Source organism: Pyxicephalus adspersus, chromosome 1 (assembly GCF_032062135.1).
Source record: "Pyxicephalus adspersus chromosome 1, UCB_Pads_2.0, whole genome shotgun sequence".
Classification (NCBI taxonomy): Eukaryota; Metazoa; Chordata; class Amphibia; order Anura; family Pyxicephalidae; genus Pyxicephalus; species Pyxicephalus adspersus.
Window position 1 is genome coordinate 123,269,955 of NC_092858.1, and position 24,684 is coordinate 123,294,638.

The 24,684-nt window shown below is 36.2% G+C and overlaps 1 protein-coding gene across 1 annotated transcript in view; it reads left to right on the plus strand.

Moving 5' to 3' along the window:
• MAGI3 (membrane associated guanylate kinase, WW and PDZ domain containing 3) overlaps positions 1 to 24,684 on the plus strand; it is a 195,664-nt gene that overhangs the window by 144,378 nt on the left and 26,602 nt on the right. The window contains exons 8-13 of the mRNA XM_072413280.1: positions 13,646 to 13,752; positions 13,882 to 14,070; positions 17,346 to 17,951; positions 20,383 to 20,414; positions 21,158 to 21,320; positions 21,599 to 21,636. Of these exons, the coding sequence (XP_072269381.1) occupies positions 13,646 to 13,752; positions 13,882 to 14,070; positions 17,346 to 17,951; positions 20,383 to 20,414; positions 21,158 to 21,320; positions 21,599 to 21,636 (1,135 nt within the window). The remainder of the gene's footprint in view (positions 1 to 13,645; positions 13,753 to 13,881; positions 14,071 to 17,345; positions 17,952 to 20,382; positions 20,415 to 21,157; positions 21,321 to 21,598; positions 21,637 to 24,684) is intronic.

Genomic DNA, 24,684 nt, shown 5'->3' on the forward strand with positions numbered 1-24,684 from the left:
AGGGACAATCATTGCATATAGTGATCAGAAGGGGACAGTCAATGGCATAGAGTGATCAGAAGGGGACAATCATTGCATATAGTGATCAGAAGGGGACAATCAATGGCATAGAGTGATCAGAAGGGGACAATCATTGCATATAGTGATCAGAAGGGGACAATCAATGGCAGCAATTTTGTCTTTTGCTGACTTTATTTGTTATTAATGGTTCTAAATGCTGCTGTTTACTTTACAGGGTTGATTACATGTGTTTATGACTGTGATGTTGGTTTTTAAAGCACATAAAATATTTTAGGACACTATTTGTTTCAGAATCTTTTTTTTCTTAATTTCCCTTCTCTAAAAACTGGTGCGTCTTATGTTCCGGTGCGTCTTATGGTCCGAAAAATACGGTACATATATTAGTAAATGCAGTGCAGTAAATATCTAGAACATCTCTTAACAATAAAAGAGGACTAAATCTGCCCCGACAGTGTTGGGGACAGCACTGTTGCCGAACTATAAAGTGATCATTTACAGGACAACTTTACAGTGGAAATATATAGTAATCATTTTTAGGGCAGCCCTATTATAGAAGCATATTGGAATAGTGTTCTGAAGGGCCAAGGGAAAGGGGAGACAGATGTGAAATATCATGCACTACCATAATAGGTGGTACTGGCCCTGTTATTACCCTAGACCTCTACTAGTGTTGATTTCAAACTTTATATGTATAGGAAACAATGCAACTATCAGAAAATCTTTACTTATACTTACTTTATCTTTACTTACTTATCTTTACCTTGTAATATTTTAAATTCCAAACTCCAGGTTAGCAGCTAAGTACACAAGGGAACTCAACGACTTGTCAAATGATTTGCAACTCTACCTGTTCAGTCCTAAGTTTTACACAGACCTGGCACACAGCAAGAAGGATAACGCAACTTAATATGCCATAGTTAGATTTGCTCTGATGTCCACTACCTGATTTGATGAAGAGCAGGACATTGTATACAGCATGATTCCTTTCTAGTGCTGCCCCTTACTCCGTCAATCAATTTTGCCATTCAGGGAATGCAAATGGCTGATACCAGATCAAATTCATGTACTTCCACTAGCTGCATTGTGTCTTGCATATCTGCATAGAGTTCAGTTATAGTGTGTTACCAATGTGTAAGTTATTGTTTTGATAGGCTTTATCATGGATATTCAGTTTCTTTCCTTTATGTCTTTAATAGCTTTTCTCAAGGTCGCTAGCAACTATTGTTTTCAAAAACATAGTAGAGGGCAATAAAAAAAAAAATAGATAATAAAAAATAGGATAACTGTTCAGAAGAGGGCATTTTTACATTACAATTCTGGAATTTATTATTTATGAATGCGTCCAGTGGCATTTTAAGGACCTAATTCTATACGTTACTTGAAACATTGTTGTCTGGTTCACTGCATGTCTTAAAGTTTGGACAAGTTGCCTGATATTTAGTATGCTCAGATTTACATGAGAGAGAGAGAGAGAGAGAAAGAGAGAGAGAGAGAGGCTCAGTGCATTGCAAGCTGCGTGTGCAGGGACTGAGTTGTCTAACTGAATGAGTGCTGTCCTTTGTTACGTGTGTGTTTATGACAGCTTAGCAAAAGCCCTTGTCCCCCTCCGGAGTATTCTTGGCAGCTTGCAATCATGACAGCGTAAGAACTAAGATAACTGCAGACTAGCTGACAATATAATCTTTGGGGAGGGTGATGGCGTTAGGCTCGGCAAAGCAGAGCTTGAGCATACAAAGCAAGCGTACCATGAGCGAAACCCCACCCCTGGGATATGCTAGTCGTACCTACTTTTAACTTGTTCCAAGCCCAGTGGTCTCCTGGTATATTATTAATCAATGTGGCAGAAAGTAAAAGCATCCCAAGATAGCTTAAGCTTTTTGCTAAGGATCAAAGATGTGTTTGCCATATCCATTTTGGAAGGTATTTATTTTGGCTAAAATCCAAATCCAAGGCAAGGAAAGCCATCCGATTAGGCCTTTTTTTTCTACTGTAATCCTAAGCTAATAACAGCAGGCCAATCTATGCACTCAAAGTCATTTATAACACCACTATGAACACTTAAAGGTTGCTCTAATATATTTTGGGTGCATACCTTCTAGAATAAATGTATTGTATTTTGTTGACTAAACATGGTTAATAAAATGCTCTTGAGAACCAGTTTTCACACTGCATCAACACAAATGCTTTCAATTGTTATTTTTCTCGCCAGAAGACGGGGACTATTAAAGTTGAACTATTGGCAAATAGCTACATACACAGAGGAAATCCACAAAGGACACAATTACCTATCCTTTGGCAAATAGGGCAGTTTAACTGCCACGTCAGGCATCACTGACAGGATGATGATACTGGGGGACAAGCATGGTGGCTCAACGATTAGCTCTCTGGCGTTTGCAGTACTAAGTCCCAGGTTCGAATATCAGCCAGGACACTATCTATCTGCATGGAGTTTGCAGGTTCTCACCATGTTTGCGTGGGTTTCCCCTGGGTACTCTGGTTTCTTCCCACATTTACTGCAGTTAGGTTAATTGGTTTCCTCCCAAAAAATTGACCTTAGACTGTATTAAAGACTTATGACTATGGTAGGGACATTCAATGGTGAGTTCCTTTGAGGGACATGACTATGGACTTTGTAAAGCTCTGCATAAAATGTTGGCGCTGTATAAATACTGTTTATTTTTAATAATAATTATAATGACACTGCTGTCTCAGAGTTAAGGAATATTTTGTGAAGTTCTAAATGTAAAATTAAAGAACATCAGCTCACTCTTCCTGTCAGTATGCTGTCTGTTCATTCAACTAAACCCAATTGGGTCCTAGTATTTCCTCTTTTTTGCCAAGTCTTAGTTCTGCTGTAGGAAAGATGCCTTAGTCTAATATATGTATAACCAAAACACATTTTGTTTTTTTGTTGGAGCAGGAGGTGGAAAATACCTGTCATTTTATGCTGTCCCATTGGGAGATTTTCCCTCACTTCCTGACCTAGAGACATAACAGGAAATTACAGTAAGACTACAAAGTGGGTATCAGAAAATCTTCCCGAATTAAAGGATTTCCCCTTATCTGGTGACTACCTAGTTTTGGATTTCCCATTACTTTTCTTCCAATGACAGTTGTCACAAAGACAGATAGAAAGAATGGAAATAATAATAAGAAGGGAAACACAAACCGCACTCTACATTATTATGTAGAACCCAATAACTCAAATCTTACCCCTGTATCCTAGGGTTAGTGGTGTCTTTTTTTTGTGCCACATGCCAAACCAGTGCCATCTTTATCCTTTCTCCTTTTCTTAGAAGAGCTTCAGTTTTGCAGTGCAGGAACTTTTAGACATGGTGTAGGGTGGCTCAGGAAATGCACCTAGTGTGGGACCCACCAATTTCTGATGACGGCCCTGAAGACATTGGTATGTTGCAGAGGAGATTTTTGAATGACAAACCGGACAAAGGGATTTGGATTACTGCACAAACTGTAACCTCTAGAATACACTGCTCCCACACTATTTACAATATTAGGGGCAAAATGGTATTTCTCTTGCTTTAGGTAAGATTAGGTTGAAAAATTATGCAAAGCATAAGCATACATACCAAAAAAGGAAAATATTGTATGTATTATTCGTAATTCTATTGGCTATACATGATTTAGAATACTGTGATAAATGTACATTCTTGTTGTGAATGAGATTGATGTTTAATAAAATCCAGGAGCAATAAAAGTAACATATTAGTCAGAAGACTGTAGTTGACAATACTGCTTCTGCATAGATACTGTACAGTGAGTGAACATTGTCACCCAAGGACATGAAGTATGTTATTAATAAGATCAAGAGGTCAAACCAAAATGAAAAATGAAATACAAAAAAAAAAAATGTGCAGCAACCACATTTAAAATAAAAAATTGCTAAAGGTACTACATATTTTTGTGAGGATAAGATACGCCTTAACAGTGATTTATCTGCTTTTTTTGCTTGCAGTATATAATAAACTGGTAACACTTCTAGTTTCCTTGCATTACTAGCATTTCCCAGTGGTTTTACTGATTTTTGTTCTTACTGGATCTCTGTAAACATAAAACAAGCTACCCAGTTGCTTATAAACTGTTTAAAAATATGTAGGTCTGTAAAGTAACTTAACAGTTTGACTTTTCTGGAACTTGCTGTGATGGCTATTGTGCAGTGGTACAGCTATTTTAGGCTAAACAATTCCTAAAGTGTTTCGTAACCAAACCACTAAAATCTCATATGATCTCTAACTTGTTACAACTAAACTCTAGTCAATATAAAAGACAGAAATGAACACAACTCAGTAATTATATGTCTCTTAGTTGCTCTCCTGCATTGTCACCCTTTTGAATGTGCTCCCAGTAAAGACTGGGCGATTATGCTGACACTCATGTACAAGTATATTCTGCTGTTGTCTATCAGTAAATGAGTGCATCTAAACAAAAAGTGGCAGCACAAAGGCTGCAGGAGCGGTTTCGAGATATATAAACTGTATTTTCTAGGGGGAAAAAAACATTGGAATTAATGTTATCGTACAGTTCTAGTTTTTATCTCATATTAAGATGGCTATTATTACTGAATCAGTTGTTTCTCTGAAACCAGTAGGCTATTGAAAATAATTATATTTGTATTTATCTTGGTTTTAGGAAGCCCTGGAAACTTTTGCCTATATATCCAAAAATCATATTTAAATTCTCAGCAATTTTTTTTTTTTACAAAAATACAAGCCCATAGTTCTATACATTTCTGCTTAATTAAGGTATATTCTCTTGCGATTGAATGTACAAGATTGAATTTATTGTGCTTTGTGTTCTGGCTCTTGGGTATCCAGGGAGATTTGTAAGGCAGGCAAACACAAGCATCAATATAATGAAACATTTTGAAGCATGTTGTTTCTAGTGTGTCTGCATACCTTTGAGTAATTCAGTTCTTTGTGATAAAGAATCATTTTATCTATGTGCAATAATTAGAAAGTTAACTTGTATAAAAATGCAATGTTCACTTATCAGCCCATAAAACAAAAACTAATTTGAAAAATCTGAAATTAAACTTTTTGAAGAAAGAGAAAAAACTTTGGACCCTATCACCATGCAGTTTTCACTTTAAATGTTGTATCCCTAATTTAGGAAAACCCATTTTATGCCATTGGGGACTTCAGTTCTGGGTTGGAGTCAGGGTATGTCTGCTCCTTGCTTAATACACATACATTCTTCAATTTGCATGCCCAAGCTGAGTTTGAAGTGCTGCACACATTGCAGGGGGAACAGCAGCTTTGACATCAATATATTTGTTTCATTTGAATATATGGGCTCTCTAATTTAAAAAAATTGGGCTGGGGGGATCTGCAGAATTTTAAAACACTTGTAAATCGCTTTAAAACCTTTTAATCATATCCATAAAACAAATACATTTACATTTCCACTTAGTTCAAAATGGTCAAGTAAAACCTTGCTTAGTGTAAGTTTCTTCACATTTACTTTTTTAATCATATATTAGAACTCTAGAATCTAGAGGTACTTCGATAAATAATATAAAATACCTATTAACTTGAGTTCTAGTATAGAATTCAAAAAGTAAATGTGTATAGTATAAAGAATAAAGGCACTTCGAATAATAGCATAATGACAATATTATGTTTCTGAAGTGATATATTGTAAAATATAGAATTTTTGACAAATACCAAAGGAACAGCCTTGCATGTGGTGTAATTATCCATCCACAACTTTCAGTATGCCTGAGACTAGCTCAGTTCTGACAGATAAACATGGCTGCCTTTATAAAATGATGAATGTTTTATATACATTTTAAGAATGTATTCGCTACTACAGTAACAGACATTGTATACCCACTGCCTTACTCATATCTCTGTGAAGGAATGAAACCATTTAGCCAACCAGAAAGTCCTCTGTCATAGAGATGGCAGCGAGCAAGGAGGAAAGGCTATATAACATATGCAACATATAGATAGATGTGTCATTATTGTTCTGCATACAATATAAAATGCTATTCATTTCTAAAATCAAGTCTCGATTTTTTTCTAATGTCTTGGCTTTGTAATTTTTTTTTTAATGACCATCGTGCTATGCCTGCCCTTTACCTTAATTGATTGCCTATCTATTTTAAGCTCCCCTATATGACAGGTTTGCTTTAAGCCCTGGTTTTCACATTATTTCAACCTTGAAAAGCATTGCGTACAATAATGGCTACATACAAATAAATTATGAATGTGTACAATTCTTTTTCCAAAAAGACTTTGATTTGTGAAGAGCATCCTAGCCTTTAAAGCATTGTGCCTTCACACTCAGGTTGCTTATGGCTTTTAACCCTTGGTGCTTTATGGTGTGTTCAACACACAGAAGGTATTACCAGCCATGGCATTTTGTAGAAAAAGCTGAGTTGTCATAGCAACACCTCTCTCCGCAGCCCCCTTGAGCAATTTGATGTAGAGGACATTTCACCTGAAATAAACAGAGCTAAGATGTCATGTGAACTTTTCTTTTTGGCCGTGTGTATTTTTGGTTGCAATGAAAAGGTGGGGGCAAATTTGTCATTGTAGATTCCCACACTGTGTCTTGCAAGCACATGAACACCCACTCATATGCCACTATCTATTGGAGCTGGGGATGACTTCCAGCGTTCTGCCTCTTTCACTGAGCAACACAAATAGCGGTTTGCATGGAAAGGTTTATGGCAGCCTGGGGACCTGTCTGTTAGACATGTTACTAGCTTAGACTTGGAGACTATTTACCGCAATGATTTTCTGTCTGTATGGTATTGTTTCTTTTGTCTGATCTCTAACTTTAATATACCAATATAGTTTGGGGTAGCAGAACAAAAGCAACAAAAACCACAAATTCCATAAAAATTAGGGCAACTGGTTAAAATGTTCATATTGTAATTTGTTTTCGAAGCAGAAAAAAACACCTGATTTAACTTTTTCCCAAAAACTATGCAGATAACGTGTGCCTCTGGTGATAACTGTCAAAGTCACCATATGTGTCAACTATATACCGAACTTTCAAGTACACCACCACAGGTTATATTTACCTTGAAACAGCACCAGTGGCACTCTTGCTCTAAACTACTGAATTTAATCCTGGATTTATCATATCCTCAGTGTTCTTTTTTCTGTCTTTCCCCAATTTTTGTTGAACTGGAGAAAACTTATCCAATACTAAAACAGCTTAGTTCTTGGAAGGGGTACTTGCTATCCCCTGCGGAAGCCCAAAGGGCGAATAGCATCGGGACCTCAGACCTATCACTATAACATTACTTATCCTCTTCCCCTTCTTTCTTGGAATTATATGTTTTGTCATTTCAATAGGAGACACATGTCTAGTACTTAATCTGATCTAACCCACTAAGAGATGATGTTTGGATATCATATTTATATATATCTGCTGTTTTTGTTATAAGCATCACAGTATTGTGGAATTGTATGTACTTAGAAAACTTTTTTTTATATAAAGCCATTTTTGTTGCCACACAACACTCTATCTTTTTTATTTCCTATCCATTGTGTTCGTATTCCATTCAAGAGGGTGGCCTCAACATATAAAGAACCACATTTTGTAACCTCTAGCCTATATGAGTGGATTGTGGTCTATAATTAGTGCTAGTGAAAAAAAGGAAACTAATAGGAAACCACATTTAATCTGAAATTGTGTGTGGAGTTGGTGAAGTTGGTTTAAATAAACCTATAGTGTTCTCCTGTTATGAGGAACTGGGGAAGGTCAACCTTTTTTATTTTAGGCAGACATGCACAAAGCAACAAGACAAGTAAAGTAAAAAATATATATATATATATATATATATATTTTATAGATATAAAAAAATTGGAGTACTGAGATTTGGATCACTCACCTCCATTTTCCCAAACTATTAAGACAGTACAAATATGGTCACTAATACAGGGAATAGGAGGTAAAAGGAATTAAAGAGAAGGCAAAGGTTCTTGCAAATTTACCATTCTTTTGCATATAAAAGAACATTCCCATAAAGCACAGAGAAGAACTTTTGTATTTTTCCTGTTGTGTTCTCTAATAAATTAGTGAAAGTCAGATGGTTTAACACACTTGAAATGTTCAGTTGTGTGATTTATAACATATGTTTTTATTCATTTCTGTTGGTTGTAATTGAAAGCTAGAGGTATTAAACTACCCTGTAGTGTTTCAAACCCTTGAGATGTTGAGGTATACCTGTTAAGGTCCAGGAGATGCCCAGGCCGCATCTAGAGGCACAGGGTACCACTCTTTCAGAGCGGCATTCAGTGGGGCACAACATGAATTAGAAATAAGTACCGGTATCTCCTAACAGGATATCCAGATTTTTTTTTTTACTTGGATCTAGGTGAAAACTTTTTTTCATGGGGCTAGCATTTACGAAATTATTCATTAACTGACTGTGACTTTAATAAATATATTCCTTCACTTGTGCATATAGCTGTTAAGTAGTCTGCGTGATATGATTAATTTTAACCTGTGATATGCAGGGGAGCGCTACATTTGCCAAAAACTGTAGTGGAATATTTAGAAGGCTGCCAGATACAAAAGAAAGATGCCAAAAATTAAATTAGAACCACAATACAAGTACAAGAGTGTATTGCAATTAAAAATAAAGTTTGTTCTTTTTGTTTTTTTTTTTAGTTTTTACTCAGTGAGCATTCAACAGAATACCCCAGTTTTGTTAAAAATGGCAAATATGGGGGGTTTTAGCACACTGTTCAGGGAACAGCTGTCAAATGCTGCAAAATCTTCCATTTTTTGTCAGTAAAGTATTCCTGTGCTATGTGTGGGTTGCAGAACAAATGCTAAAAACAACCACAGGAATCTCACACCTTGCTCATGTGATTCACTTACTTCCTTTTACAAAAGTCTGCTGCAAAGGTAAGAAAAAATTCTAGCATCGCTGAATCTGCCCTTAGGGTTTTTAGGATGTAATATACAGACTTGTGCTCATGTGTAAAAATATTTAAACAGACTGCTGTGAATGAGACTGTAGGCAGGACATTTCTCATTTTATGTATTGAGGTATTTTTTGCTCATTGTGTGGGTTTTTTTTTTTAATTTTCTGTTTTATAGAAACGGGAAGTGTGAGTATTTTTCAAACCCTGTTCCTAGACAACAGTCACTGGAACAGGTGTCCCCACAAACAGCAATAAAAACCTGATTAGTTCTATATGTATAGAGGTTCTTTACATATATGTTGTTCTATTATATTATATATTGTGCCAACACATTACACAGAACATGGTGAAGTTTTTTAACTGCCCTTCAGAGGAGGTCACTGTCCAACACTGTCAATGGTCAACAATATGGAGAGAAAATATATTATCTTGATGCAAAACTGCCAGGGAAGACATTTAGAAATTCACTTGTTCCACTGTGCACTCCTCACCTGTTGAGATTACCAGATCTTTGATAAAAAGTCACCCATGGCACCACCTGTTTCCACATTGCCAAAAAGTGTTTAATGGCCTCCTTCCCTTCTACATGGCTCCATATAAACTGCACAATTCAATGGATACCCATGTATGAAGAAATAAACAAAAAACCTTTATTTGTTGTAATGAGAGGCAGGAACTTTTAACTTGTTACAACAAGCTTTAATATGATTTACATTGGAACATAGTCAGCACTCGTCAACTGAAAGACTCAGTTGACCAGGTAATATTGGTGACTTTTGTTTTACATTTCTTACTGTGGTTGTTTACTTCAACATCTTGTGAATGCAAGGGTTTCATTGCAGATGGATGAGAAAGCTTGGCACGTAAAATTGAACCAAAAAAAGAGAAAAGCTTAAAATTCAGTTGTGTGCTACATGTTGCCTGTGGCTTGGTTGTTTGGACTAATACTGAATTGGCTGAAGTGTTTGATCGGGTTGTCTCTGTAGCCTGTCTATGAATATTTAACTACCTCTGAGGGAAGAAGCTCAGAGCAGACAGTGCAGCGAGAAGCCGTAATTTCCTGCTGCTTTTCAGACACCTGGGATAGGAATTAAACGTGCAGAATTTATTGCATTGAGAAGAAATAATGAAACGCGCTCAATGACTGACTCTTACAAGTAGGTCTGCTTTTATGCAAAACAATGCACAATGCACAATGCAAAAGCTTATCGACAAAGTCTTGAGTTCTTTTACCTGCATATTTAATATGTTCCACAATGTTAAAAGAAGTTCAGGTAAATGTGTTGGTTTTTTGTTTGTTTTTTTATTAATTCAGATAACTACAAACTGTATCTATGTACTTTTACAAAACCAGCAGTAGAGAGATATAACAGGGATGTTGGGTATGCAAGCATTTTCTTTGTGATGGTTGGTTTTGTTTTTTTGATACCAAAAAGTGCAAAACCTAATTTCTACGCTTTTCCATATTCATGTTCACCTACAATTTTGTAATTTTTGCCTGGTTAACTGGCTATTTCCCAAAGTATAGATTACGGGGTGCACATTAATGTAGTGTTCTTCAACTAATCTAGCCAAATATGTTTGTTGTCCTATGTACAGTATGTGAATCCAAAGACTTTTGCAACCCAAAAGTGGAGTACTGTTCAATACACAATTATTACAATTCAATACAAAATTGAATTGCATATATGCAAGTTATCTTATCTGCTAAAGTATTTGGAATTCAATTTACCTTTTGGGCTTCTGGCCACATTTTTTGTTAATACCTGGTCCTTATATTAGGCATAACTTTAGCACTTGTAAAGCTACCTAAACTTGTTCACCCATTTTTTCCTACTGATTGTTCGTAATAGCCAATAAGGCTAATCCTAGCGCTGAACCGATTGGAATGTTTGTGGGCTGGATTTAGCAACAAGCTTTCATCAAAACACAACAGTGTCAAAGTTGTGCATGTGCGAACAGTATGACCTTTTAGCCATATGACATTTTTAGAGGCTGCTGAACATACTTAAACTAATACTAATATTTATAGGTACTGCATGGTCTCTCAAAGCAATTTAAAGGAATTCTAGGATTTAGGCAGCCTTTGCTGTGCATCATTCTTGTGATAGTGTGTTACTGCAAATGTTCAGTGCAAGCATACCTGCTGAGAACTACCTGATTGACAGCATAGTAATCAGGTATATAGTATTGGGCTTCAATTGCACCTCAGAACAACTGATTAGTCATATTAACATAGATGGGGATAAATCCAATTAAGCAATACATCTGGTATGTGGATTTTCGAGGACTAATGTGTAAGTATTTGATTGGTTCCCTTTTTAGCTATACGATTTCTATTGATTGCAAATATGTTGTCAGTCTTTACTTGACAGGTTTCACAATTTATTATTTCAGCAATCACATTTGCTGATGTTAGATTTCCTAAAAATGACCAATGATCTTTCTCATAAAAAGTAGAACATTATTTAAAAAATACTAAATGTGTAATTGCTGCAGTCATTTGCTTGTAGAAATATCTGGGGAAGCGTCTTAATTTAGGATTGCAAGTCATCTTGACAGAGAAGATGCTTAGAATTAGAGTATCCCAGCACGCTAAATTAATTCACTGTTTTTGTGTATATTGTGACAAGTCAGGAAAATGCTTCTGTAATTAGACTACAACAAGAACTTTATGTGATAGTCAATGTTATGTATGCTCTTAGTATCTGCTAACATTGCCTTTATTTGTTGTATGTGGTCATTTGGTAAAAAAAAAAAAAAGGCTAAATGATTTATGTCCTGAAAAAGACTTCCTAATTGCATATTGTGTATAATTAGTATTTTTCTGTGCTGCACTTAGTGACAAATGAGAGTGCACCTGGTGCATGTTTAATGATGTTTCTCATGGCACATCTTTATTTAATTGTTGACTACTCTAGACTTTTTATGGGCTTTTTTTATTTTGTTTGAATGAAGAGGTGCTGTTTGCTGTTTTTATCCCCACTGGGGAGATTTACTCCCTCTGTTTAGCCCAGTTATCATCACTAAGACTGTAAATGTACACATGTTAGAATATTTTTGTAGGAAGGATCTTTCACAATCCTTTCCAACAACAAAAGACTAAAAGATGAATGAACGAGTGCTGTACATACAGCACCATTCTGCACTATGGGGAGGGGGAAAATGAGCAAGTGGCACCCTGCTTACCTTGCATTGAGTTCTTTCGTCGTTCATGGATCTGCCAGGAGAGAAATAAAGTGTATGGATATTAGTGGTTGGAGGGTGAAGCATTAATCTCCAGTTGATTCACTGGGTCTGATTTAATAAAGCTCTCCAAGGCTAGAGAGGATACACTTTCATCTGTGAAGCTGGGTGATCCAGCAAACCTGGGATCTGGCCCAGGACTCAAAACAAGTAGCAAATGACTTCCAAAGAAATCCATTCCAGGTTTGCAGGATCACCCAGCTTCACTGATGAAAGTGTATTCTCTCCAGCCTTGAAAGCTTTAATAAATCAGGCCCACTGTATTCAGTATTAGTGCTAATATCTATGTTCCTCTCCAGGCCTAAAGTAGAACTAAACCCAGTTGATGCTTAATTTTCCCCGTTCCATTGTAGAAGCTTCCATCTTCTTTCTTCTCTATCTAAATCCAATCATTGGCCATTTTGATTGGCAGGGCCGGGTTGACGTAACTCCCCCACAGGAGCATGGGAGTTTATTTAATTCCGGTGTTCACAGAGGATGCTGGGAATGCCAGGTTTGCACAGCTCAGTGAAATTTGACAGCTGGGCAGCAATCAGGCAAGTAAAAATAGTTATTGCAGAAGGGACATCGCCTGTCCCTTCCTGCAATAAAAACCTGCCTGATCGGTTCATATACATCATTAATTTGCCAAAAATGTTCGCTTAGACACTTGGATAAGCAGGACAAGTTAGAAACTCAAAACAAATATGCAAAAAACGATTTCAGATGTCAATACTTCTTCCATTGACTGAAATTAGTAAAAACAAAGAATCAGCAAAACATTTAGTCAACTAGCATTTTCAGATGGAGGGGTACAGTAGCAGCCTCTGTATTTAATTTAAAAAGGTTGATTTTAATGATCCATCCATTAATCATAAAATTCTTGCACCAAATGTTTGATTTATTTTTTGTCAATCTGTGCATGTAATCAAAGTGGGTTTGTTCGTTTCACTAGAGATGGAAATAAACCAGTTACATGAGATCAGTTCTTTGCAAAATTCAATATCTTGTGATGGGTTGTTAGCTACTAACCTAATCAAGCACCCGCTGCCTCACTGCTCACATGTCAGCTGAGGAAAAATTATGTGTACAGAGAATTCTGGGAAGATATCTTCCTGGGATTCTGTGCTAACATTTTTTTTATAAATGCCAAATTTTTTTTTTTTTTTTTTTGCTAGAACTTATGAATCCTTCAGGATGTAAAATAATAACCGTTGGCCAAGGTACACAGCTGATGTATTGTTGAAAGACCATGCAAAAAAGATTGCTCACTTTTTGGCATATAGAATACAATATGAAAATCAACAGTGTACAAAAGAGGTTCCGACCGCCGGATGAAAATGCAAATCTATTCAAAAAAAGAAAAAGCACTACCCTTCTGTTAGTACATTTATAAAGCATGACTGTGAAATGATCGTTGTAGAGCATGATGAGTTTACTTCTAGAGTTTGTGACTCATATGTAGGACTAACCTTTCCTTTCTTTCAATATAGCCATATTAACCAGAAAACACAGTTTGAAAACCCTGTTCTTGAAGCTAAAAGAAAGAAGCAGCTTGGCCAGCTGGGTCTTCCTCAGCCTGAAGGGACAGTAATTCCTGGTATGAGTATTTACCATATTTATTTGTAACACTAGCATATATACTATATTTAAACATAATGCTCATTATTCTACTCTTTCTTTTTATTTTATTTTTCTCCCCCAATGGTTAATTTTGTACCCTCTTCAGAACCTGACAAGTCCCTATTTACCAGAGATCCAGCTCTGCTAAAGGGAGCAACATTGCGCACATCTCTAAGGAAAAGTGCAATGGGATTTGGATTCACCATTATTGGAGGAGACAGACCAGATGAGTTCTTGCAGGTGAAGAACGTTCTCAAAGACGGCCCAGCTGCTCAAGACGGAAAGATAGCCTCAGGTATAATTACACTAAACAAACTATTTTGCAGGAAAGTTGAAATGACAAACATATTGTTTATACTATGAAGTATATTTATGGCATTGTATTTTCAGGTTTCTTCATGTCTTGGTTTTAATAGAAGAAATTGTTTTGTTTTTTAATTTTTTATTGAAGAGATACAAGCCTTCTGATGTGCAGCATGTAAAAATATTTATCACTCTTTTGTATTTGGATACAAAGGGAAGCAAGTTTTGCTGTTTAAGCTTTTGTTCAGTGTTGTTTTGGCATACCATAATGAGGAAAATAGAAAAAATATTCATCTTCTGTACACCATTTGACATATAATTTCCTAATTATAGTCACCAGGTTATTATTCTGTATGAACTAGTAGCTTGCCAACTTTTGTCTGTGACCCATATGTTTGTACATCCCTGGCCAGTGAAGAACACAGAATGTATTTATATTCTACCAAGTTGTTAAGCATGCTTGTGACATATGTATCTGGTAATGTTCCTGTGGGATCCCAAGTATTGTGTAGTACCGTGTTTCCCCGAAAATAGGACCTACCCCGAAAGTAAGCCCTAGCATGCTAATCATGCAAGGGTGAAATATAAGCCCTCCCCCGAAAGTAAGCCCTATTGGCTTCTTCAGAGGGTGTGGTCACATGGTACACGGAGGGATACCAAGAGGAAGGAGGGAGCAGAGAGAGAGAGAGAACAGGAGATTTCAAAAGCACTGGAGCAAGGGGTGAAGAAATCGCAGGGTTAATTAACCTACAGTACTCTGGTGTGACACTAGCACTAAGAGGTTGGTGGATTCTCTTTTCAAAAGGTCCTTGCTGGTATTTCATTCATTAGCAGCAATGCATATTTATTAATTGATTTTTAAATTTTTTTTTGACACATGTTAATTGTCAGCACATTTTCTTGTTATGTTGCACTTGTTTGCTTATGAAGCTGTGTTTTTTTTTCATTACTCATTTATGTCAATTCTTATAACACAGAGGTATCTTTCTATAGTAATATTGGTTGCAGGTTTTGGTAAATACAGATTTTTGTACATGAATAAATATAGATTTTTTGTGAGGAAAATAAGACATCCCCTGAAAATAAGCCCTAATGAGATTTTCAGAGGTAAAATAAATATAAGACACTGTCTTATTTTCGGGGAAACACGGTAGCTCTCCTATCACTGTTAAGAAGAGGCTTCTAACCTATGATGTAAAACCTAATTCCAACCATGAAACTTTGTTGGCCCAATCAATTTAAAATACAAAATCCTGCAATTGCTGCAATAATAGCTCCATTTTGTTCAGTAGCTGTCATCCTTCTCCCAGGTTGCATTGTGCCCAGCCTAATTCAGCCTAGAAAGTGTATGTCCGCATTTATGGCTGCACCCTCTCTAGTTCTGTAAAGTGCAGGGAGTGTATGAGGCAGTCTGACAGTGCCCGCAGTGCATGCATGTCACTTTTGTGTGGCACTGTTTTACTCTGCCCACAGGCTGTCACAGGATAGCAGCTCAAGAGCAAGTTGGAGCTCACTTGAGCACTGTGTGGAAGAAAATTTTAGGAGAATTTATAGGTACAGGAGACATTTGTAAAGCTAAAAATTGCAATATGTGCTTGTAGAGAATATGGTTTGATTCTTTTAATCAATGTTGAATTTGGGGTTTCACTAAGTAAACTTACAGTTTCTGAATATTCTGGTTGCCGGGCAGCTTCTGACTTTGATACTTTGGCCACCCGACCCAGGTATTGTTTAGGAGATCTTACATAACAATATGTGCAATACATAACAATAAGTATTTCATGTTCAGCGCCGCGTAATATGTTGGCGCTATATAAATCCTGTTTAATAATAATATTAATAATGTGCACTAGGTCAATTACTTGATCCCATCAACACCCTGGAAACAATTGTAGCCTACACATTTCCCCAATTAAATCTTCTTGTTTTTTTTTTTTTTTGTTTTGTAATTCTCTAAACATTTTGAAATAAAATATCATCCATCAGGATACAGACCTCAAATCCACCCATAAACCATTTGCTGCTGTTATTAACAGTAATAAAAAAGACTGAATATGCAATAAGCACAGGGATGGGTTCTGGTGTAGAAATCTATGAAATGGTAAAAAATAAATTGCTATTTAGAAAAAGTCTGGTTTCATGGAGCTCTGACTTCCAAGCTGTGCAGGTGCATCTATGCATCAAGAAGCCCATTCCTCAAACTGCCTAAACTTCACTACTACCAAATGATGTAGCATAAAAGTTTTTTTTGCTTTATCCTGTTTTATACTGTATAGTAGGAACACAAATGGTGTCTTTAGTGTAGATCTGCAGTTATTTTTCCTGGATGAACCATCTTGCCTGTACGGTTTGTGGCACAAAGGATCAATAATGTTTTTTTGAAGAATATATATATATATATATATATATATATATATTAAATTTGTTGTGTAAAGACTGGAATATGCACAGTAAGGAAACTTGAACACTGTTCTTCAGATTCTAGACAATAGCAAATTTGCAACTGGTCAAACACAAAATTTACATTTTAGCAGCTTCATCGCATATTTTTGACCACTAAAATCATATACTGTGAAACAAAAAAGGTAAACAAAAAAGTAAAAAGAAATCAAATTGAAAAGGTTTAGATACAGTGTTTCAATTAAAAAGGTTGACAAAATACCATAAACATAACTTAGCTAACCTCTAAACTTTTAAAATTCCAAATTAGACACACGCACACATTGAAGTCCTCTAAGATGCATCCAAAGAGTTTAGACCATTTCAACCAGGAAATGTTGGGGATCCAAATAATTTGTATTGTCTTCTATGAATCATTTAGAACTGGGGCTTTGCTGGAGTCTGTTTAGTGAGCAAAAAGATAGCTATGGCTAATCTTTGTTGGTTTTTCGTCAAGTCTTCCTTGCAATAGATGATCCATGAATCCTTACGTATTATATTATTAAAGAGAGTATACAGAAGGCAAAAAACTCAAGAGCAATTTAAAATTAGCCATGGATATGACCATACATATGTTAAATACCGCATTAATTATTCATACTTAACACACAAGTATGTGCTCCTCCAATGGTACATTTCACATGCAAATGGAAATACTACCCCAAGCAAGGTGATTTAATTGTTTATAGTGATTTAATGCAGTTTTTTTTTACAGGTCTTTGCACTTTGGTTTGATGTTCCCATATTGGAAATTCATTATTAAAATTGTTAGCTAGAAAACAACAAAAATAATAGCAATGTTCCTTTTTTTCTTTTCTTTTAATCCAGGTGATGTGATTGTAGACATTAATGGAACCTGTGTTCTTGGTCATACGCATGCAGAAGTTGTCCAAATGTTCCAGCTTATTCCCATTAACCAGTATGTGAATATGACCCTATGCCGGGGCTATCCTCTTCCTGAAGATAGTGATGATCCAGTGGCTGATATTGTTAATAATCCTCCACCAGTAATAAATGGACAGTTGACTACTCAAGAAAACATGGGAAGCCAGGACTTAAAATCTGGAGTAGTTGTTTTGGACCACAATGGGAAACCAGGTCATGTGTTGGTCAATGGTCGGCTGAATGGACCTTCACAGGATTTGCAAGATCAAAGGACATCTATGGCATCATCTGGGACATCACAGCCTGAGCTAGTAACCATTCCCTTATTGAAAGGCCCCAAAGGTTTTGGGTTTGCTATCGCTGATAGTGCAATGGGGCAGAAAGTCAAAATGATTCTGGATAGCCAGTGGTGTCCAGGACTTCAGAAGGGGGATGTAATAAAAGAAATTTGTCATCAGAATGTGCAGAGCCTGACACACATACAAGTTGTTGAAGTCTTAAAGCAGTTTCCAGTGGGAGCTGAAGTGCCATTACTTGTCTTAAGAGGAGGTCAGTAACAAAAGCATGTTTCGATCTTACATTGAACAATTGAAGCCTAGTTTCAACAAAAATTCCTTTTTCATAGAGCTGGTATAGGTTAGATATGATGTCTTTACTAGGGTGAAAGCTAACTTTTCATGTACTCTATTGGACAGAAGTGATTTTATTATAGCAACTGGTTTGTTTCACTAATGTATGAATTAAAACTGTACACAAGCATACCATTTGTCTCGGTCAGTTGACCTTTTAGACACAGTTGTATCCATGAATGTTTCATGCTTTTGACAGTTTCACAATTTGTTTATTATTTTTTTTGGCAATGACACTATACTTAATTTTGGCTTTGTGGACAGTGATGGTGAGGATAATTGCTGTTATTCAGTCATCTAATTATGTGGTTTTCACTGCATGAATAATTATTTAAAAGGCAGCTCATTTTGACTAATTTAGGACATTTGTTCTGTTAGTTAATAACGATGGCTGTCTGGCAGTGGTTCCTAGGTATTGATACCTAGTATGAGCTCCCTCAAAAATATGGTAGCTTCAATGGCTGTCTATTTTTTAAATGTTGTATTCTGTGGATGTCATTGTTACCCATTCTTTACTACTTAAAGAGTTTTTGAACCAGAACTTGTAGGGAGGGTACCGGGCATATGATATACACATGCGTGTTCTGAGTAATTGACCTAAAGAAAAAAAAAAATAGGAAAAGGTAAGTATGATTGCAATAGAACTTACATGGTCAAAAACAAGGTAATAATGGCATCTTCAATATTTCTACTCTAGATTCCCTGTAAATGGGTAACTGTAAAATTGTAAGAATTTACGGGCATATTAATTTTTATTTGCAGTATTTTACTGACTGTTATGCTCCTTTAACATTGTAAGATTGTGTATTTATTTTAAAGTAATGATAAAAGTACACACACGATTGATTTTAGAGGGCACAATGTGCTGATTAAAGTGCTTACTTTTTTCCAGGCTATATCACTGTGCAGTGAATTTTACCTGGTTGATTGGAGCCAGTCATTAAAGCAATGGTTCCATCATTAGCTAAATGACCAGTGGCTTTAATTTCAAGATGATAGAGTAGCCTGAAAGCCACAAGGAAAGACTGCTATTAGCAGACAACAAATGGCAGCATTCAGAATGCAAATGAGTAGCTTTGCCAGTTACTTTTCATAAACAGCGGGAATCCATATAGATGTACATATGATGTGATATGCAGATAACTTCTGACTGCAGTATGGACATGGTTAATAGCAATTATACTGACTCCATTTCCATTCCATACTAATTAGCTTATACTTGCACATAATACGGTTCCTGATAGCTGCCAGTTAAAGATGCGTCTCTATGTCTACTGTAATGGCTCAGACGCTGCCCTTTTAAGAGCTATTTTATTCCCAGTGATTGAATCCGAGTGGCCTTATCAAGGCTCATTCATGTGTTACATTCATTGACTTAATTGACTTCGCGTCTGTAAAACGAAAAAATAAAATGTTATAAAACTGGAAGCCAGGATTAGGGGAGTCTGTTATGTACTGCTTCCAACTACAGATTTGTTTTTTTTTTAATTCCTTTGTTTCGGTTACAAACTCAAGAGTACAGGGTAAGGTCATTATTGGTCATTTTTTTTTTGGTATACAGTTTATGCTGTAATTATAAAAAATAATAGAAAGGGCAACCATTGTATTATTATTTCAGCAATGTACATGGAGTGTTTTGGAGGATTGACAATACAGAGTTCATTTGTAATATTGGGATAGCCCTTACATAAATTAGTACCGTCTGGTTGTAACCCCAGTAGGGCTATCACACCGGAGAGATCCTTTTTCCATTGTTACATATCCACATTCTAGTTTGTTAGGATATATGCCAAGTGTTGCTGTAGGGCTCCATTGCTGGATCTTCTAATAATTGTCACTAGCAAAAGTAGTATGAACACTGCTTAGCTTAATGCTAGGTTAGGTCCAGCTGCAACAGATGTGCAGGGCTTAGATTTCTGGAAGCACGTGCCCTTATTAAAAAAGCCAACAAGTATAGGATAATGGCAGGTAACTAAACATGCAGGTATCCAATAAACCTTGAGAAATGCACTAGCCTGGCAATTTTATGACACAGAATAACCCGATTAGGAACCATTTTGATTTCTACAAAAAGAACTGTGTTAAATAAAGCTGTATGTACTAAAAGTTAAAAAGAAATTAAAAAATAATAGAGTAAAATAGTTAAACAGTGATGCGAATTCAGTCACATTGATAGTTCCAAGCAGGAAACTTGTGTAGACCCTTTGGAAATATTGTTGCATTTAGATAGCTTTACATAAACCTATGTCTTGTTATACCATTGTAGTCTCTGAAATATCTAGCAATGATTGCTATTCTTGGTATACAATGTCTCCGTATATTATGTACTAACTGTTTTCTTTTTCTTACAGGTCCTCCATCTCCAACCAAAATAACAAAAGTGGTGAGTGTCCATTAAGAGGGTTATGGTCATTTATACTATTTCAGGAAAATAAAGTAACAAACAAATTGCGATATGGGTTGGATATATAAATGATTATATTAAAAGTGACCATCTCACCATGAGGTCCAGAAAGAAATTTAAATAGAAAAAAAAACTGGCTTGTAAAACCAATTGCTGTATTCTTACTTTTTCAGCAGCCTGTGTCCTAAAACTCCACCTCGTGGCAGATCCCCAGCCGCTGCTGGTATCAAACATTTCCACAACTGTTGAATATCTGCTTTTCCTGCACTAAGTTGTTGTTTCTCCCAATGGCTCATATGTGCTGTGATGAAATAGATGCTAGTGGTAGAAACCACAGTGCCTGGCAGGGGGATTAGATCTTCTCACTTGGAAGTGTTGGCTACTGGGTGAGCTCCCCATGTGGAAGCCTTAGAGCTTATCTCACACATAGTAGACATTGCATTATTAAGTATATTACAGGTCCTGTTTATGATAAATATAAAAACTAGAAACCATGGAAAATATCCTGAATATATAGAAACTAAAAAGCACACTGAAACTCTTTGTGAACACATAAATGTTTATCACCTTTTCATTGAATTCTTTGGGGTATGTGAGCATTTAATTTTCCACAGTAGGTCATTAACTCAGTTATGTGCCAGAATACATGCTTTTATTGTATCTGAGTTGGTATGTTAAAATGGTAATTTGTAAATGCTGTGGCTTCTCCCTTTATTTCCCAGAAGACTGACAAACCAGAACTGACTGGTAGTGTTGAAGCAATCGGCACTACAGAACCTTTACCACAGCCATTACCTTTCCCACCAAACCTTGCACGATCAAATTCTCCAAAGCTGGATCCTTCGGAGGTTTACAAGAAATCAAAGAACATTTTTGAAGATAAACGTAAGTAATTCCATTAAATTGGCAACACTGGGTAATAGTTGAGTGTTTGCGTAGAATGGCACATTTATAATCATTCTTCAAAAACATTTTCAAACAGAATATAGAGAAAGTATGCAAATAACTGAATTTGACGTTGTATAGTAGCATTAAAGAAATCCTGAGAGTTTTCTTCCCGCTCTCTTCCTTTCTGGCTTCCTGCTTGTACATATCATAGCAAAGACTATGAAGTCAGTTTGTTGTTTTTTTTGTTTTTTTTTTAACCTTTGTATTGGTTTTAGATATAAAGGAAATTGACAAGTGGAAAATAATTGCCAAAGTGACACACTTCAGGAGAACAAAATGTTGTTAGATCAGATCCTCTCTGAACTAGAGCTATACTTGTTTAGCTCTCATTGTCACAGGCCATGAGCCAAAGACAAATTGGTATGGGTGTTTTTTCCAGGTTGAGTGATATAAGGCATGGGAGTAGACCTAAATCATGCAACTAGCAGTGTCACTCAAAATAAGGTAGTTTTAGCTAGTTTCTAACAAATACGCTTTGTCCTCCCCCATAGAAAATAACATCAGCCATGCCTGGTTGGTTGTTTGATGATCCAACATGTTGAGTAGCTAAACCAAGTCAGGGGACTGCTGTAGAAACACCAGATTTTCACCCAAGACAATAATACTAATTTGTATCATTCAACATTATCTAATGTGTTTACGTAGCTTTTCCTAAAATGCTTTCTACAATCTGGCTGCTCTTTCTATAACTGCATTCATCTTTAGATAACATCTTAAATCATATCATTCCTTTTTTTCCCCCGTGTTCAGAATTTTCACATTTCTCCATTCCTTCCACAATCTGATCAGCACTTACCTTCTTGCTACCTTTAAACATAGAATAAAAACTTACCTATTTTAGGCAAGTATACTGTATGATCTGACCTAGGTCAACCTATGCAGATACCAACATTCTACCTCATGCAAAGCCTCCCTTACAACAGGTTCTCTACCCCTCATCCTCTTAGATTGTAAGCTTGAAAGAGGCAATACTCTCAACACTTTGTTTTCATAACAGCTGTTCACACTCACCTTTTTACCCCACCTGTATGTTCAGTACATTGGGAGAGCTGCTCAGTAGTGCACTACCAATTTCCCCTTTATTTGTTCTGTATATTCATCTTCCTACACTTCTACAATTTACAGGTTATCTGTTCATTTTATCTGCATCCCTTACATTCTTGTTTACATTCTTGTCTATGCGTATAGTAAAGGACCACAAAAGATGATGGTGATATTTAATTCATTAATAATAATAATAATAATAACAATGATAAGGATATATTGTAAACCTGCAGCCTCCACATACTGCACTTTTTACTTTTTTTTACTTTTTCTTTTTACATTTTTTTATACTGTTATCCCTTTTCTCCTCCTCATGTTTTTACCTTTGATCTTTTATCATAAATTCCATGAGAAATATTAAACATTGCACAAATAATTTTGAAGGAAGCGGGAGAAAGCACTAATATTAAAGAATTGATTTGTAAATGAGCTGTAATACAGTAATCTCCAACATGTCTCTAGTCTGACCTGAGGAAAGTTCCTAGTCTACAACAACTCATGTGTCTGTGATCTTTGACCATCTCCTGTGTATTGTCTGCAGTCTCTGACAACCTTCTAAAGCAATGGTCGTCAACCTTTTTGGACCCACGGACTACTAAATTTACAAGCTCTGTACCGTGCATGTGGGGGGTGCCGGGTGTCACTCAAAGGGGAAAGACCCTTCCCCCATAGTGACTTCATTATGCTAGAACCCGCCCACTCTCCCATAGAAGGTCTGAGCCAGTTGTGTCCAGAGACAACCCTCCCACTTCCCTGAGCCTGCGATCTGTACGGGGGACATGGTCCACAGCACATGGCCAGTTTTCCCTCCCAGCGGGGGTTCTTCTCTTCCTGACCCTGCTCGGGTTCAATGGCCAAAGCCGTGGACCACTGGTTGGCGATCGCTATTCTACTCCTGGTAGAAAAGCCTGTTGTTACATTGTGTATTCAGTTTTATTCATATGCGTGTTTGTGTGGGTTTCCTCTGAGTACTCCGGTTTCCTCCCATATTCCGAAAACATGCAGTTAGGTTAATTGTCTTCCCCCCCAAAAATTGACCTTAGACTGTATTAAAAACATATGACTATGGTAGCGACATTAGATTGTGAGCTCTTTTGAGGCACAGTTAGTGACATGACTATGGACTTTGTACAGCGCTGCATGATATGATGGTGCTATATAAATACTGTGTAATAATAATAATATGCAGATCAAATAAGTAACTTAATCCATAAACCTTTTTGATCCTTGATGTCAGTTAAAACTGATGTGTTTAAATGTGTTTATTTTAATCTTGTACTAATTCTTAGTTAACAATATTCAGTCCTAATAAAGTGATCCCACCTGAGCTATAATTTTTTTTGCTAATTTCTTGTTTGTTTTTTTAAGCATTGAACTCTTTTGTTGGTTTTGTTCAATCATTTTATTTAGCGTCAAGTTAAAACTATTTTTTTGTGAAATGTTTTGCAGTGCTTTGTACCAGAATTGTAATTTAGGTGTCATTATAAATAGGACTAATTATAAAATACAATTTATGCTTTATCTTCAATAACACTGATTTGTTTTTTAAACTAACTTTGTTAAAAAAAATAAGTTCTTTTTAGTTTTGTTTCATAGCTTGCAATGAAGCTATAATTATTGTTTTTATAATTAGAAGAAAGCTTTGTGCTAAAATAAAAAAACAAAAACAAAACAATGTGTTACTTTACTGTTTGTAAAGTTGCTGTGGCCTATAATGGCTATTATACAGGTGCAAAAAGGGATTAAAACAAGAGTCCAAGTGTGTGGTCCACCACAGTCTGGAAAGTTGTTTTTGTGACATTTTGGCTGCCTGTCCTTTACACAAGTCATCTTCTGCATGTATTAGACTATTTCTGCAGATGTTTGGCTTTAGTTTCAAAGAACTAAAATAAATATTAAAATAAAATCCTGTAAACTCGCGTAATGAAAAAAAAAAACTTTCTTAGATTATCTTTTTTTGTATTGTATGCTGTTGGAATAAATAAATACAGAACTATTTCTAACCTTATGGTGGATCTAAACCCACCACTTATTTTGTTTTGCTAAAGAATGTGAAAGTTTGAAATGTTCAGTAGATGTTAATAAAGTCTTAATCAGACATGCCAATATTGTTTTTTTCAGAGGCCTACTAGCGCGCATTGCACGTGTGCCTACTAGTGCAAGTGCAGAGGATGGCACCTTTTTTGGCTGTAGAGGGATTTAGTTCTCTTTTAATTTGTGTTATTGCATTGTTAGCTTTTGCATACAATCACCAGTT